The 14,459-nt window shown below is 42.0% G+C and overlaps 1 protein-coding gene across 6 annotated transcripts in view; it reads right to left on the bottom strand.

Annotated features, from left to right (window-relative positions):
• TNRC6B (trinucleotide repeat containing adaptor 6B) overlaps window positions 1–14,459 on the bottom strand; it is a 251,205-nt gene that overhangs the window by 7,981 nt on the left and 228,765 nt on the right. For all 6 annotated transcript variants that reach the window (XM_060025701.1, XM_060025700.1, XM_060025704.1 and 3 more), the window contains 5 exons: window positions 14,247–14,427; window positions 6,348–6,485; window positions 3,841–4,017; window positions 2,423–2,569; window positions 2,077–2,172 (listed from right to left, as the gene is read on the bottom strand). In XM_060025701.1, coding sequence (XP_059881684.1) covers window positions 2,077–2,172; window positions 2,423–2,569; window positions 3,841–4,017; window positions 6,348–6,485; window positions 14,247–14,427 — 739 coding nt within the window. The remainder of the gene's footprint in view (window positions 1–2,076; window positions 2,173–2,422; window positions 2,570–3,840; window positions 4,018–6,347; window positions 6,486–14,246; window positions 14,428–14,459) is intronic.

The raw sequence follows: 14,459 nt of genomic DNA, 5'->3' as shown, positions 1-14,459 counted from the left end.
GACTGATATAAATGGACGGCTCAGCAAGACAGGAAAACAGAAACCGAGCTTCAACTTAAACTCTCTTTGTACCAAATATGTTTCTCCCCAGTTTTGGCCGAACAACACTTCACAGTAGCAGAGAGGTAAAGGAGGCCATAAAGGTCTGCTGGGGGCAGTTTCAGATGCTATCAGGAGTTTTTGCAGTAGATTTAGCAGGTAGTGTTTAAACTAGGGCCAAAACGTGGATGACAGCAAAGAGAATGGAAGAGAAGAAATGGATCTGAGAGAGAAGAAACCACTTGGGAGACGTCATCACTGGCTGGACCCAGCAAGTGAGGGAGACAGGAAAGAGTGAGGAAGAGGCGAGAGGGAAGACTGAGATGTTGCGACTAAGTGATGTGCAGCAGCACCACTAAGAAAGAGAGTTAGTTAAGAAAGAAAGACAGGATTTCCCTGGTGGCGCAGTGGTTAAGAATCCGCCTGCCAATGCAGGGGACACGGGTTCGAGCCCTGCCCCGGGAAGATCCCACATGCCACAGAGCAACTGAGCCTGTGTGCCACAACTACTGAGCCTGCACTCTAGAGCCCACGAGCCACAACTACTGAGCCTGCACACCTAGAGCCCGTGCTCCACAACAAGAGAAGCCATGACAATAAGAAACCCCTGCTCACTGCAACTAGAAAGCCTGTGTGCAGCAACTAAGACCCAACACAGCCAAAAATAAATAAATAAATAAAAGAAAATTTGTGAGAGTGAGGGTTGGAAATGTATACATTTAGTTTTAAACAAGGGTGATGCTTGAGTCATCTCTCAGGTGACCGCTTGTAAATGAAAGATAAAATAGTTAAAACAGAGGCATGGGCAGTTACAGGAATAAAAGAGGTGAAAATGAGTTTTTATGTAAAGGTAGAAGCCCTAGGGGACTTCCCTGGCAGTCCAGTGGTTAAGACTGTGCACTTCCACTGCAGGGGGCATGGGTCAATCCCTGGTCGGGGAACTAAGATCCCACATGCCATGCAGTGTAGCCCCACACACACACACAAAAGTTAAAAAAAAGGTAGAAGTCCTATAAAAGCATAATGTAGGGTGGTGTTTAGAAACATGGAATATGGAGTTGGCTCCTCTACACACTCACTCGGACCTGAGGCAAATTCTATCAGCTGTCTGAATCTCAGTTTCTTTATCTACAAAATGGGGGTAATAGCGGGACCTCCCCCACAGACTTTGGTGAAGGTAAGATAAGAATTCACGCTGAAGGCTTAGCATGTTGCCTGGTCCTGAGAGGTTACTGTTGCACTGCTGATATGACAGAGGTGGAAAGAAAAAGAAGACAATCCGTAAGTACATTAACCCGCAGAGCCTTAGTAGGTAGCTAAGGATTTGTTTTATTTGCATTCGCCTGGATAAACGTCAAAAGCCTTAATGACTTTAATGGCTTTAAGGTCCAACTTTTGCAAGACCAAGGTGCCAATTACTAATGATTGGTCTACCAATCTATAAGGCGTTGTGCTAAGTAAGTGACTTCAAAGGCTCTGTTATAACCATTAAGTTTTCCATTCCCTATTGTCTTACACACACACACACACACACACACACACACACACACACACACGGAACTCAACAAGTGTTGTTGGTAGAATTAACCAAGGTCCTCTTTTTTTCCCCTTGGCCATCTGCCCTTAGCCTTTGTCTGTAAGTGGAAGAATTTTTGGAGAAAAGCAAGCTCTAATTGGCTGCCTTAGGAACAACAACCTGGACTTAACTGGTTCTTCCCACGGCCCCTGATTTTCTTGGCAGACTGGTTAAAAGAAAAGCACTTGTGTCATCAGGATATAACCTCTGCCCTCTCAACACCCATAGCTCCCTGTAATTATGTCACCATCTGTCTTGGTCCTAAAGCTGTATTTGTCTCACCCTGCCTCTGTTGAGACTGACTGCAAGTTCCCCAAGGACGTGGCCAATACAAGAGGTGTGTCTCCATCCACGCTGACCTAAGCTATTTATTCCTTAAGAAATAAACGCCAATTTCCTTTGTAGAAGGCAGCCAGACAGGAAAGCGCTAGCGAAGGGGCAGAAATGGGTCACACGCGTACCTGAAGTGCTATGAACGTTGCTGAAGGAGTTGTCAGAGGCACTGTAGGGCCAGGCACCAGGTGAAGGCAGCGAGGTGTTGAGGGAAGAATTAGACCCTTTGGATGACGAATGAAGAACGAAATGAAAACAGTGCAGATCAATGTCAGCATAACTAGTGAAATCTTGAAGTATTTTATTTAACCTTAAATAAGAGGAAGGACAAACTATATCTAAAAACTAAATGTGAAAAGCTACATATTCCTATGTTTTCTGGTGAGATACCAGCAAGTACAAATGAAGCCACAGCCTGCCAAACATGAAGATACTGGGTGCTGAATAAACACGAGGGGTGTTTCACTTATTTACCTGTGGTGTTATCCCGCAGAAGTTGGTGGTCAGTATCTACAATGGGAGATGTGGCTGTACCCCCCAGCACACTTCCTGGGGTGACATAGGGGTCAGATTCAGGGTCAATGTTTTGGATACCTTTCCATGGCACTCCTGGTTGGAATTCTGAGGTAAGGAGAACAAATATTGGATAGAGGTAGGAAGTTGTTCAAAACGTGGTAAAGTTATTTTTTGATACAAGAAATAGATCTGTGAAAAGTCTAAATTCTGAATCTATTTTAGCTCAGATTTTCATCATAAAAAAAAAAAAAAAAGTTGGCCTGACATATACTTTGCCAGCAGCACTCCTGTGCTATCACGACATGCCGACCTTCTTTCTCTGCTTGGGAACTTGATGCCACAGACCTTCAAGGTCTGGCCCCAGGCCCTGCTCCCAGGGAAATTCAGGCCTGAGGGCAGGGAGGCAGGATACGGTAGTGTGGTCTCATGACAACTGTGGGGCATCTAGGACAAAAACTGGGAGAAAATCTGAGTTGGAGAGGAGATATTTCTCCCACTTATCTCACTGGAAATTGGCTCAGATGCACAAAAGAAAACACATCTGACCACTACTGAGGGGAATGTCCAGGGACAACCACAGGAAGAATTTGGCTTATCATGAGAAAGCCTAGAAAATATTTAAGTGTTTACAATTTTTTATCGGTTAATTTAAATCATATTTAAAGCTATATTAAACTTTTACTTTCCTAATCATGATGAGGAAGAACAGTATGTAGTACATATGAATATGCATTATACTAGAAACTATACATATTCATAGCTCAAATATACCCGTATAGAAAGAGGTTTAGAAGGACATATACCAAACTTGTTTTTAATTTTGCTTTAATAAATTAAAAGTTTTTTCTACAATGAAAATAGATTACTTGTATCAGAATAAAAAGAGAAAACAAATAGCAAACAGTCTCACTGCACTCACTACTGCATACCTAGAACCTGATAATGAATACTTGCTCAGTGAATAAACTAATCAATTCACTGGACATTTCAGAAGAACCCAGGTTTCAAGGCATCCTTTGCATGGATGAATGCCAAGTCCCGGCTCCAAGGTCACCTTATTTTACTCCCAGGCTGCACTCCACGGACTTCCTCTGGCCTATCTGTGCCTGTGCAGTATTTACCACAGTAACTTGCCTTGTAGGCGATCAGTGCTCACACCTATGTTCTTGACTGAACTCTACAGAGCAGAGACCCCCTCTAATGAAAATTTGCTATCTTCCCACAGCAAATTCTTCCCTGCTTTTATCAGACAATAATTACTGAATGAAAAAAATCAAAGTGAATGCCTGTGAGTGTCAGAAGCAATCTGTTCAGAACCTGAAATTAACAATTATAAAAAAAATGATATCCCAGAAAAAACATTTCCTGTACGATACCTGGAGGCCAGCTGGCATTGCTGGATTTACTTCCGATTTTATTTGTTGGTGGAGATTTGGCAGGTAACCAGCTATCACCAGCAGGACCCGTATGGCCACCCAGTGTGTCACCCGGGATGATATCAAACTGGTTGTATGGTGACCCTCCTCGGGTCTTACCAGGGGCCACTATAGCGCCTGAGAAAAGAGAAAGGTAACTAATTCACACCAGAAAGGACTCTTATGAACAGAACTTGTTGCGCTTTCATTTAGAGGAACTCCAACACAGTATGCAGTAAAAAGAGTCCTGGAATTAGAGGTCACACTTGAAAGCCACTGCATAATTAGGAAGCAGGATGACCACGACAACTCATCTCACCTTTCTAGCCTCTCAGTCTGCACTTATGCACACAGCACTGTTCTCATTCCTGAACGTCCCTTCCAATTTTAAAATTCCATGGTCTTATGAAGTTAACAAAACTTTCATCAACTACGAATCATACCATCATCCCCCCAGTTTTTACACTAATGACCTAGGAATGAGGAATAGGAAAAATACTCAACAATTTGCGGCACATAGAAGGGTTTTTAATTACATTTCTACTGACACCAACCCACCCAAGTCTTTAAGTGCTGATCAGGCCTAGTTTAGCTGGAAGAAGCAGAGAAAACAGAGGGAGTTTGCTGGAGAGAAAGGCATCTGCAATTGCTTTAAATTCCAAAGCAATGAGACAGCATTCCCGCCGAGGGTCTCTGCCAGCACAGGGCCAGCAGTGAACTCTGCAGCTCTGAGATCCACGGCTCCACACATGAAGAACAGCAAATCCTTTGTAAAACTGCTGTCCCGAGAGCATTTCAGTTTTGTTGGTGCCCCCTTCATGCATTTTATATGCTGGGAGGCAGGAAAAAAATTAAAAGCTTAATAATTCCCTTAAACTAACAAAAAATGAACTTTACTTTAAATGAAAATTTTGACCTCTGCGATACCATTCTACTTATCTTTCAAATGAATTTTACATGCTGTATTGTGTTACCTGATCTACTCTTAGGATGCTGTTTATGAACAGATAAAATTACTTCCAGGGTAATGTATTAAAATATTTGTGTAGGGACTTCCCTGGTGGTCCAGTGGTTAAGACTTAATGCTTCCACTGCAGGGGGCACGGGTTCAATCCCTAGTCGGGGAACTAAGATCTTGCATTCCACACGACATGGCCAAAAATAAAAAAAATGAAAATAAAGTATTTGTGTAAATATCGATTAAAATAATCTGTTTGGTTTGGCCTAGCACAAGTATTATCACAACTGTCTCCATGCTCAGCTAAGAGAAGTCATTTGCTTTTCTGGAGCCACTGACAGGAATTTGACTCAAGGGCACACAGTACTGAAGTAGTAGGAAACGAAAAGCTCAATTACCTTGGGGATTGCTAAGGAAATGGGAAAACATTACCTATAAGCTCTAAAAAGGCAAGCGAGCATTTTACCTGTAAGATAGCTTCTCATATGCCACTGTGCATTTATAATCATACACCTATCACGTCTTTGGGGACAAGGGGACTTAATGAATCATCAGCCTAAGGAAGCAGCCTAAGTGTCCAAAGCTATAGATGCTGAGCTTAGATTATTCAGTCCAGAAACAGATTTGATAATTTCAGTACATCATCCTTGATTTTGTAGCATGAAATCAAATGATAATGCTTAGGGGCAGCAGGCAGAGAACTTCACATGGCCACTTCACCAGCCTACTGGATGGGCACATGAAAAACGGGTTTATAAAGGAACCCTGAAAGGCTCCAGACTGATGGGGCTGAGGCTGCCAGGAAGCCCCTGCAGGAGCCAGTCCAAAACCTATTTACACTTGGTTCTCATGGATACAGCTGAATCCAAGTAAATTACTGTCAAATGAAACAAACATTGAAACAAAGGCTGAAGGAAGGTCCTAAGACCTTTCATCTATTTCAAAGGGAAATGGAGATGCTCTTACAGAGAATTACAGAGATGGAAGAGCTGACCCACATTCAAAACCAAAGCCTACAGTGCCCTCAACTGCTGTCTTGCAGACACTGTCATTCATGAAGAACAAGAAAGCTTTGTGTAAAGTTCAAACCTCATGTATTGATCTATTAGTCATCTTTTGGAGATCAAAGAGCTCAAACAATCATCATGATATATACTTGTTGTGATCTCTCTCTTGTAGCTCCAAAAACTGATTCTGTTCTCTCAGCCAATTTATTAGGGTTTTAACAAAGGGAGCTCAAGTTCACTGCTACTGCCCTCAATCCAATTGCAGGTGGGAAATTTTGCTGCCCTTAAGTGGAACTAGCACCTTCAAGTTTCTTATAATTTGAAATACACACAACCCCAATCTTCCTCTCCTAGGTGATCACAGGACTGGGGGGGAAAATCAAGAGACTCATTAGGAAAAAGATAAAAAAGATCTGTGCTTCAAAGGAAGTTTCTAGGCCACTTCATCAAGGCTTGCTGAGAGTCAGAACAGCTCCAAGTCATGAAGCTTTGTTTGCTCTTACCATTTTTGTGCATATTGGCTTCCTGTGTGGCTACAGAGGGCAGTCCCTCCATCATGGAGGTCCACTGTTTAAAGCGAGACTCTGTTCCAGCCTCCTTCCCACCAACCATGCCGTAGTCCATGCCGCCAGAGCTGAAGCCTAAAATGGAGAACCACATTTTACGTCTTTTTATAAGTTTCTAGTATCAGTAACCAAGAGTTCTGAGGCAGAACCCATGAATAGCTTCATTTTTCACTTAAAGACCAATTCACATGAAGTTTTCTTCACTCAGAAACAGATATTTTGATTCAAAATGCTGATCCTGGCTCCTGCTTGCTAAAAAAGTGACGACTCTGTTCAGGTATGAAAACATGTATGACTGCCATCTCATTAAGACCATCTCAGTGCATGTGTGCATTCACTTATCCATCTGCATCAAACAGAACGTGGGGCCGGCAATTCTCCAACTGAGATGGAGACGTCTACACATCAAACCAACATGGTGGGCGCTTCCCTTGCGGCGCCGTGGTTAACAATCCGTCTGTCAATGCAGGGGACACAGGTTCGAGCTCTGGTCCAGGAAGATCCCACATGCCGTGGAGCAACTAAGCCCGTGCGCCACAACTACTGAGCCCGCATGCCGCAGAGCGGCTGGTCCCGTGAGCCATGGTCGCTGAGCCTGCGCGTCCGGAGCCTGTGCTCTCTGGACACAGGAGAGGCCACAGCAGTGAGAGGCCCTCGTACCGCAAAAAACAAAACAAAACGAAACAAAACAAGAATCTGTCTGCCAATGCAAGAGACACAGGTTCGAGCGCTGGCCTGGGAAGATCCCACATGCCGCAGAGCAACTAAGCCCGTGCGCCAGAACTACTGAAGCCTGTGCGCCTAGAGCCCACGCTCCACAATAAGAGAAGCCACCGCAACGAGAAGCCCGTGCACTGCAACAAAGACCCAACGCAGCCAAAAATAAATAAATAAATAAATGAATAAATTTAAAAACAAAACAAAACAAAACCCCAACCTGGTGTAACAGCAGCTATTAAGTTGTGGCAGGGTCTCTGGCGGAGGAAAGGCTTTGCAGAGGGACACTGATCCTGGACCTAGGCGAGGTAGGCGAGTAAGTCAAGGAAACCAAGTACGAAGCTCTGACTGGTGACTATCAGGCGTGTGTAGGGAATGATGACAAGCCCAATGTGACTCCAATGCTTGGCTGCCTATGGATGCAGTGAGATAGGGAGCGATGAAGTGGCGTGGCGTGTAGGGTCTTCATGTATCAGGCTGAGGAGTCTAGACCTTTTTTTCCCCTCTAAGACAGGAGATGAAATTCTTCAGCAAGTGAGGAGAGATAACTAGACCTGTATTTTACAAAGAGACCTGACAGTGTGAGAATGGGGTAGATAGAATCTGGGAGATCAATTTGAAAAAGTTTTTATATAATGACAAAGACCCCATAGCTTGACTAGGCAATTGGCGAGAGATTCAGTTTACTTCGCCGTGTGCTGCCAGGTGTCAGGCTTTTAGCAAGGGTTTTGGCAGGTAACATTTTCCCACTGCACAGCGCCGGACAGGTGAAAGCCAGACAGGACAGGCTTGTTGATGTAGCCTCACAGGGCCCACCATCCATTCTGGGTCAGAATGTATTTAATACTTTTCAAACTGATGCTCAAAAAAAGTAAAGGACTAAAATCAACCACTGAAACAGGGGGAAGGGAAGAATAATGAGTAAAAAACAGAAAAAGGAGAATGAGCCACAGGGTGGTAACAACAGGCAAGCATGGACACCCAAGGAGGTCAGCAGGGTTCCCACCACGCCTCAGCTCAGGTGGCCTGCGGGGTCTATTCTTCCCCTAGTGGACGTGCAGCTCCAGCCAGGCCAGACTCCACGCTGTATCCACTTTACTCTCCTGCCATCTGGTGTTGTCTTATTGGCCCTCAAGTTCCATCTATCCAAATCCCATTGGGGGCCCAGGTCACATTTTTCTCCCCTGTGCTTCTCTTGTCAGGGATAGTTTTATAAATGCACAATAAATCAAATCAGTTCTAACACCTTTCTTGACCTGTTTAAAATGTTGCTATTAATATACAGAACACTGTCCTTTCACACAGTTTGTAACTGACTTTACCAGTCCAAGTGGTTGCTTGGAGGGTGTGGGTGGGGAGCAGAAGTCCTTGGAATGAGCTGAAAAAATTTCAGATTGAACCCTTCTTTTTATTTTATTTGTTATTATTTTTAAATTAATTAATTTATTTTTGGCTGTGTTGGGTCTTTGTTGCTGCACGCAGGCCTTCTCTAGTTGCGGTGGGCAATGGCTACTCTTTGCTGCGGTGCGCGGGCTTCTCATTGCGGTGGCTTCTCTTGTTGCGGAGCATGGGCTCTAGGCGCGCGGGCTTCAGCAGTTGTGGTGCGTGGGCTTCAGTAGTTGTGGCTTGTGGGCTCCAGAGCACAGGCTCAGTAGTTGTGGCGCATGGGCTTAGTTGCTCCGCAGCATGTGGGATCTTCCCGGACCAGGGCTTGAACCCGTGTCCCCTGCATTGGCAGGCAGATTCTTAATCACTGCGCCACCAGGGAAGTCCCCGAACCCTTCTTTGTAAAAAAGAAGAGTTTAAGATATTTTCCCTTTTGTCCTATGTGGCTAAAATGAAATGAGACTGGAGGACAGGGAGGTTGAAAGGAACAAGGGCCTTCTCTGATACAGCTTTAGTGGCCTACGTGGGTTTACTCCTTGCGTAAATTACACCTCTACCTCTGACTTAGAAAACCAGCCCAAAGTGCCTGGATTCCAGGCCATCTGAAAGCTCGGTTCTAATCATTGAGAAAGAGCTTTTGAAAATAACCTGGGATTCTGGTGAAGATTAAAAAGAAGAATGTAAGGATTAGTAAGGTAAGAAACCATTCCTTTATATATTAATTTTCTTTAAAGTTGCTCTAAAATTTAAAACTCACAATGAATTAAAGTTATTTAATTTCAGCTGCTTAGAGTTCTTCTGTGACACATAAAATATTAAAAATTAGTAAGAGTTATAAATCTTAGGAGAGAAAAGAGTTTGAGCAGTTCCCCCTGAACCTTAGGTAAAGTGGGCATCTTTCTCATTAGAAACTTGTGGATTAAATGCCAACACGATACGGCAGCACCGTTAACTAAGCAATAAAGTGTAGTAAGGAAAAAAAACTGAAGAGGGCAAAAAAACAAAAAACACAAAAAAACACAGGCGGTAAGTGCCTTGAAAGGTCCAATCTACAAACCCAAAACTATGAGAGGAAAATCAGTGCAAGGTTGTATGTAACTGTATCTTTCTTCGATGTCACATACTGACTGGCCTGACGTTAGAATAGAATGTGCTCAACAAATCTGGATGAAAGGAATTCTGTGCTCTAGAGGCTGCATTAACAGAAGGCAGAGGGCACTCCACTCGTGGCCTCTGGGGCTGCTCATGAGCTATCACACCTCCAAACCCAGGAAAACACTGACTTGACTGTCCTTGCTATTTCATCAAACCAAACTTCCTCAGTCCATCAAGTAGCCTCCAGTAATTCTCCAGTTCCCCGACAGAAATTCTAATCAAACAAGTCATTTAGTTCAGTCCAATGAATATTTATGGAGAGCCTAATTTGTGCCAGGCTCTGTGTTAGGAGCTAAGGTACAATCAGAGATAAGACATGCCCCTTGCCTTTCCAGGGCCTCATTTCACCAGTACATTCCTTTTACCTCCCTTATCATTCTTACAAATACAAGCTCTTGGCTACCTTATCTGTCCTTGCCAGAATTACTTTCTTTGCCACACACTCTAATTCGTTGTCTATTCATCACTACCACTTGTCTCAGGGCTTACCTCCTTAAGGACACTCTCTCAAATTAACTTGTCCTTAATTGATCACTCCTTCACTCTCTTTGCCGTAGTTCTATATTTTCCACTATTACTTTGGCTGCAGATTAAAAAACAAGTTCCTGGGGTTTTATAATAATTATAAATGGATAAAGAAGATGTGGCACATATATAAAATGGAATATTACTCACCCATAAAAAGAAACGAAACTGAGTTATTTGTAGTGAGGTGGAGGGACCTAGAGTCTGTCATACAGAGTGAAGTAAGTCAGAAAGAGAAAAACAAATACCGTATGCTAACACATATATATGGAATCTAAAAAAAAAAAAAAAGTTTCTGATGAACCTAGGGGCAGGACAGGAATAAAGACGCAGACGTAGAGAATGGACTTGAGGACACGGGGAGGGGGAAGGGTAAGCTGGGACAAAGTGAGAGAGTGGCATGGACACATATACACTACCAAATGTAAAATAGCTAGCTAGTGGGAAGCGGCCGCATAGCACAGGGAGATCAGCTCGGTGCTTTGTGACCCTCTAGAGGGGTGGGATAGGGAGGAGATATGGGGATATATGTGTATATATAGCTGATTCACTTTGTTATAAAGCAGAAACTAACACACCATTGTAAAGCAATTACACTCCAATAAAGATGTTAAAAAAATAATAATTATAATAAAGAATAAATTATAAAAGAAACAAATCATCCACAGTTGCCCCTTTAATACAACTGTTCTAATCCATGTCCACATGCACATGTGATATTGACACACCATAATACCAGGAAAGATATGGTTATTCTTCTGCTATTTTAATAATCTCTACTATTCATAACTCTACTTTTCACTGGATATACCATACACAGAAATATTACATATTTTGATAAATTTTAAACATAAAATTTTATTTGACATGCCCTTCCTGATGAGTGACTTTGCTTCTCCATTGGTTCAGATATTTGTGAGTGACTATGACTTAATACTAGAATGAGATTTAGTTCACACTATTCCTATTTAAAAAATTTTTGTAGTCTTGATAAAGCACTAAGATATCTTACACAAATAAGGCGATGGGAAAAGGAGGAGTCTTGTAATTACATCAGTTATTTTACATTCCTTTTTAGGTATATTTCCTCCCCCCCACCTGCTCAATAAAACAAATATTAAAACTACTTTTAGTATTTAGTATATATTTAGTATAAATACTAATTTTTAGACAGGTCATTATCACATGACAATTCAATTAGGTATATTTTCCATTTTGCTAAAAGCAGAAAATTAGAAACCATCTACTTTACAAAAACAATCAGCTAGGGGGATTTCCCTGGTGGTCCAGTGGTAAAGAATCCGCCTTCCAATGCAGGGGATGCGGATTTGATTCCTGGTTAGGGAACTAAGATCCCACATGCCGCGGGGCAACTAAGCCTGCGTGCCACAACTACTGAGCTCGCGCACCTGAACTAGAGAGCCTGCGTGCTGCAAACTACAGAGCTCACGAGCCCTGGAGCCCACGCGCCACAACTAGAGAAGAGAAAACCCTCATGCCACAACTAGAGAGAAGTCTCCACGCTGCAACTAGAGGGAAGCCCGTGCTCCACAATGAACACCCAAAGCAGACAAAAAAATAAATATTAAAAAAAAACAGAAACAAAAATAGCTAAGGGTAACCCGTTAAGCAGTCATGAAAGTCATTCAACTTTTTAATTCTGAGAAAATATACCAGTAGAGGCTTTATCAATATTTATTAAGAAACTTAATTATTCTTGCTAGTCTTTAACCTACAGGTATTTTTTTTTAGTTTGCTATACTCAGCACCATTTATACTCATGTATATTCATTCATTTTATTACAGCTTTGCCATATAATCTTTTTTGAAAAAATTTTAACCTGTGTAAATGCTTTAACTATATTTTCATCAAAATCTTACAGCTATAGATTCAATTTATTCAAAATAGTCAGCCAAATCAGACTTGTTTTCAGTCCCAATTTTTCAATTCCAAGAAATGTGGTAATATGAATTAAGGAGAATTGTAACTGTGAAATAAACTGCAAAATGCATCTTGTAAGGCAGATTATAAGTGGTCAGATCACAATTAATATAAAGACCTAATAAAATTAATTTATCCATTGTTTAATAAGTGAGCAGATATAAATAAGTCAATATGTTCTTCCTCCTTATTTAATTTGGATTATAATGCAGAACTAACTTTTTAAGTTACTTATGAAACAGGAATATGATTTTAAAAAAAAACAACCCATGAAATTTCTTCAGTAAATGTACATATGTATATATACTGAACTCTGATCCTTTAGTCATTAGGAATAGTTAAGTATAATAATCACAAACAACACGATTAATCTAATAAGACATCATGATAAAATTTTTCTATATATTTAATAAATAAGAGAGGTATACACTGCTAAAAATTAACAGATTTGTAGCCAACACATAATTTTACTTTTTAATAGGGGGCAGCAGATAGTAAAGATGTTATAAAGACTGTCATTGAAATAAATACATCATGATTTTAGGTTTTTAACAACTAATTGACCAGTGCATACCCAGTCTAAAGGAAATCACATAAAAGTTTATCCACAGGCTTTACCTGGTTCGCTGTGAAAATGTCTGTTTCAAAGAGTCAGTCTCACTAAACTATACTGCTCAAGCTGCTCAAAGGTGCTTTTCTTTTCAACTAAGACATACCCTCAGGACGAGTACTGAGAAGGCCTGAAAAGAACTGTGTTCTTAAAACAAGTGGAAAAGCCACTTGTGGCCTCCAGATGCTCTCTTTGCTTTATACGACTGGATTCCTTTTCAAGAACTACGCACCCTTTGACTAAAGTGGATATAAAAGAAGCACAGTTGCCCCACTTCACTATCATGTACAGTGTCTAAATTCAGAACAACTGAACACACACCAACACACCCAGGCTCTTATGTCAAGCTTCGTCTGTAACAGAAGACACGATTCAGAAGGTGAAGACTGGAAACCCAGGGGTAATGGCACCATCATTGGTCATCAAGGGAGGCTTCCTCCTTGCCTGGAACCTCAGAGAAGCATGCTCTAATAGGATATGGGATGGTGGAGAATCTGCCCTTCTTTTATGTCATATGGAAGAAAGTTTATTTTGAATTTAAAAGTCAGTTCTCAGGCAATCATTTTTAAGTACAGTTGGTAGAACTTGAGGATCTGTAAATTAATTCCCTTACAACTATCCAGGATCAAGGAGTCCTTGAACTCTCTGCTCTTCTCTGGATGTGGCCTCCCCAGGGGGCAGTGGGCACCTCACAGAGCACAAAGAGCAGGGCCATTTGTCCAGGGTCACTTTGTCACCTGGGAGTATGGATTTCAAGTCTCCCCAAACTCTTGTTTTTGAGTTTGCAGAGAACAGTATGGTCTTTACTGAAAGAAAATCTAAATGTTGTCAGTCTGAGAAGAAAAACGCTGTGGGGTGTGGTACCTTTTTAATTTTATTTTTAAATCACTGCTGCCTCACTGATTGGACTCTGCTTACAACATGTTCCCCAGTTCTGAAAGAGCTACGATTTGCCTGCCAACAAATTCTTGATGAATGTCAAAGGTATAACTTTACTTGTGCTAATTCTATTTAAATCAGATGAGATACTAATATCAGAAGAATTTTATCAGTTTGCCTTATAATTTTAATATCAGTTCCCCATTTTTCCAAGAGAAGGTAATTTTATCTGGAGAGCTAAACGCCTCAACTTGTACATAATTTATTAGATTATAACCTCAGACGTGTGTAGCAGTCACAGCAGGTACAAACATTTAACTGGCTTGAAAAAATTCCTGGTGGTAGGAGAGCTGATTGCCACTCACAAGTAATAAAAGACTGCTTTGGACCCAGAGAAGGTGGAGGCCTGTCTCTGTTATTTACTGTGTGGTGAGCTTCAGGAAACCACTGAGACCCTAGGATATCAATAACTCAGATATCTCACCTGAAAGAGAGGGATACAAATATTCACCTACCCTGCACAACTGTTGTGAAAACAGCGTAATGTAGGTCCAACCCCCAGGCTGAGAACAAGACTGGCAGGTATTTTTCAACAGGCAGTTTTCATTACTTCACAGCTTACCAGAACCATATCCAGGTATTGGCCCTTTGGTTTGAAGGTCTGGGAGCCCCACATTTAGAGCGTTGGGGACCATGTTGTCCAGATGCGGCTTGGGCCCAACGGGATGAGACGGCGAATGTTTCATGCTGGGCTGCCTCTGCTGCTGCTGCTGCTGCTGCAGGGCGCTCACCATTCGAGCCAGCTGGAGGCGAGCAGGCGCAAGGGAAAACGGAC

Source organism: Delphinus delphis, chromosome 11 (assembly GCF_949987515.2).
Source record: "Delphinus delphis chromosome 11, mDelDel1.2, whole genome shotgun sequence".
In the NCBI taxonomy this organism is placed as follows: domain Eukaryota; kingdom Metazoa; phylum Chordata; class Mammalia; order Artiodactyla; family Delphinidae; genus Delphinus; species Delphinus delphis.
The sequence above is the reverse complement of the archived record's forward strand: the minus strand, read 5'-3'. Positions and strand labels throughout refer to the sequence as shown.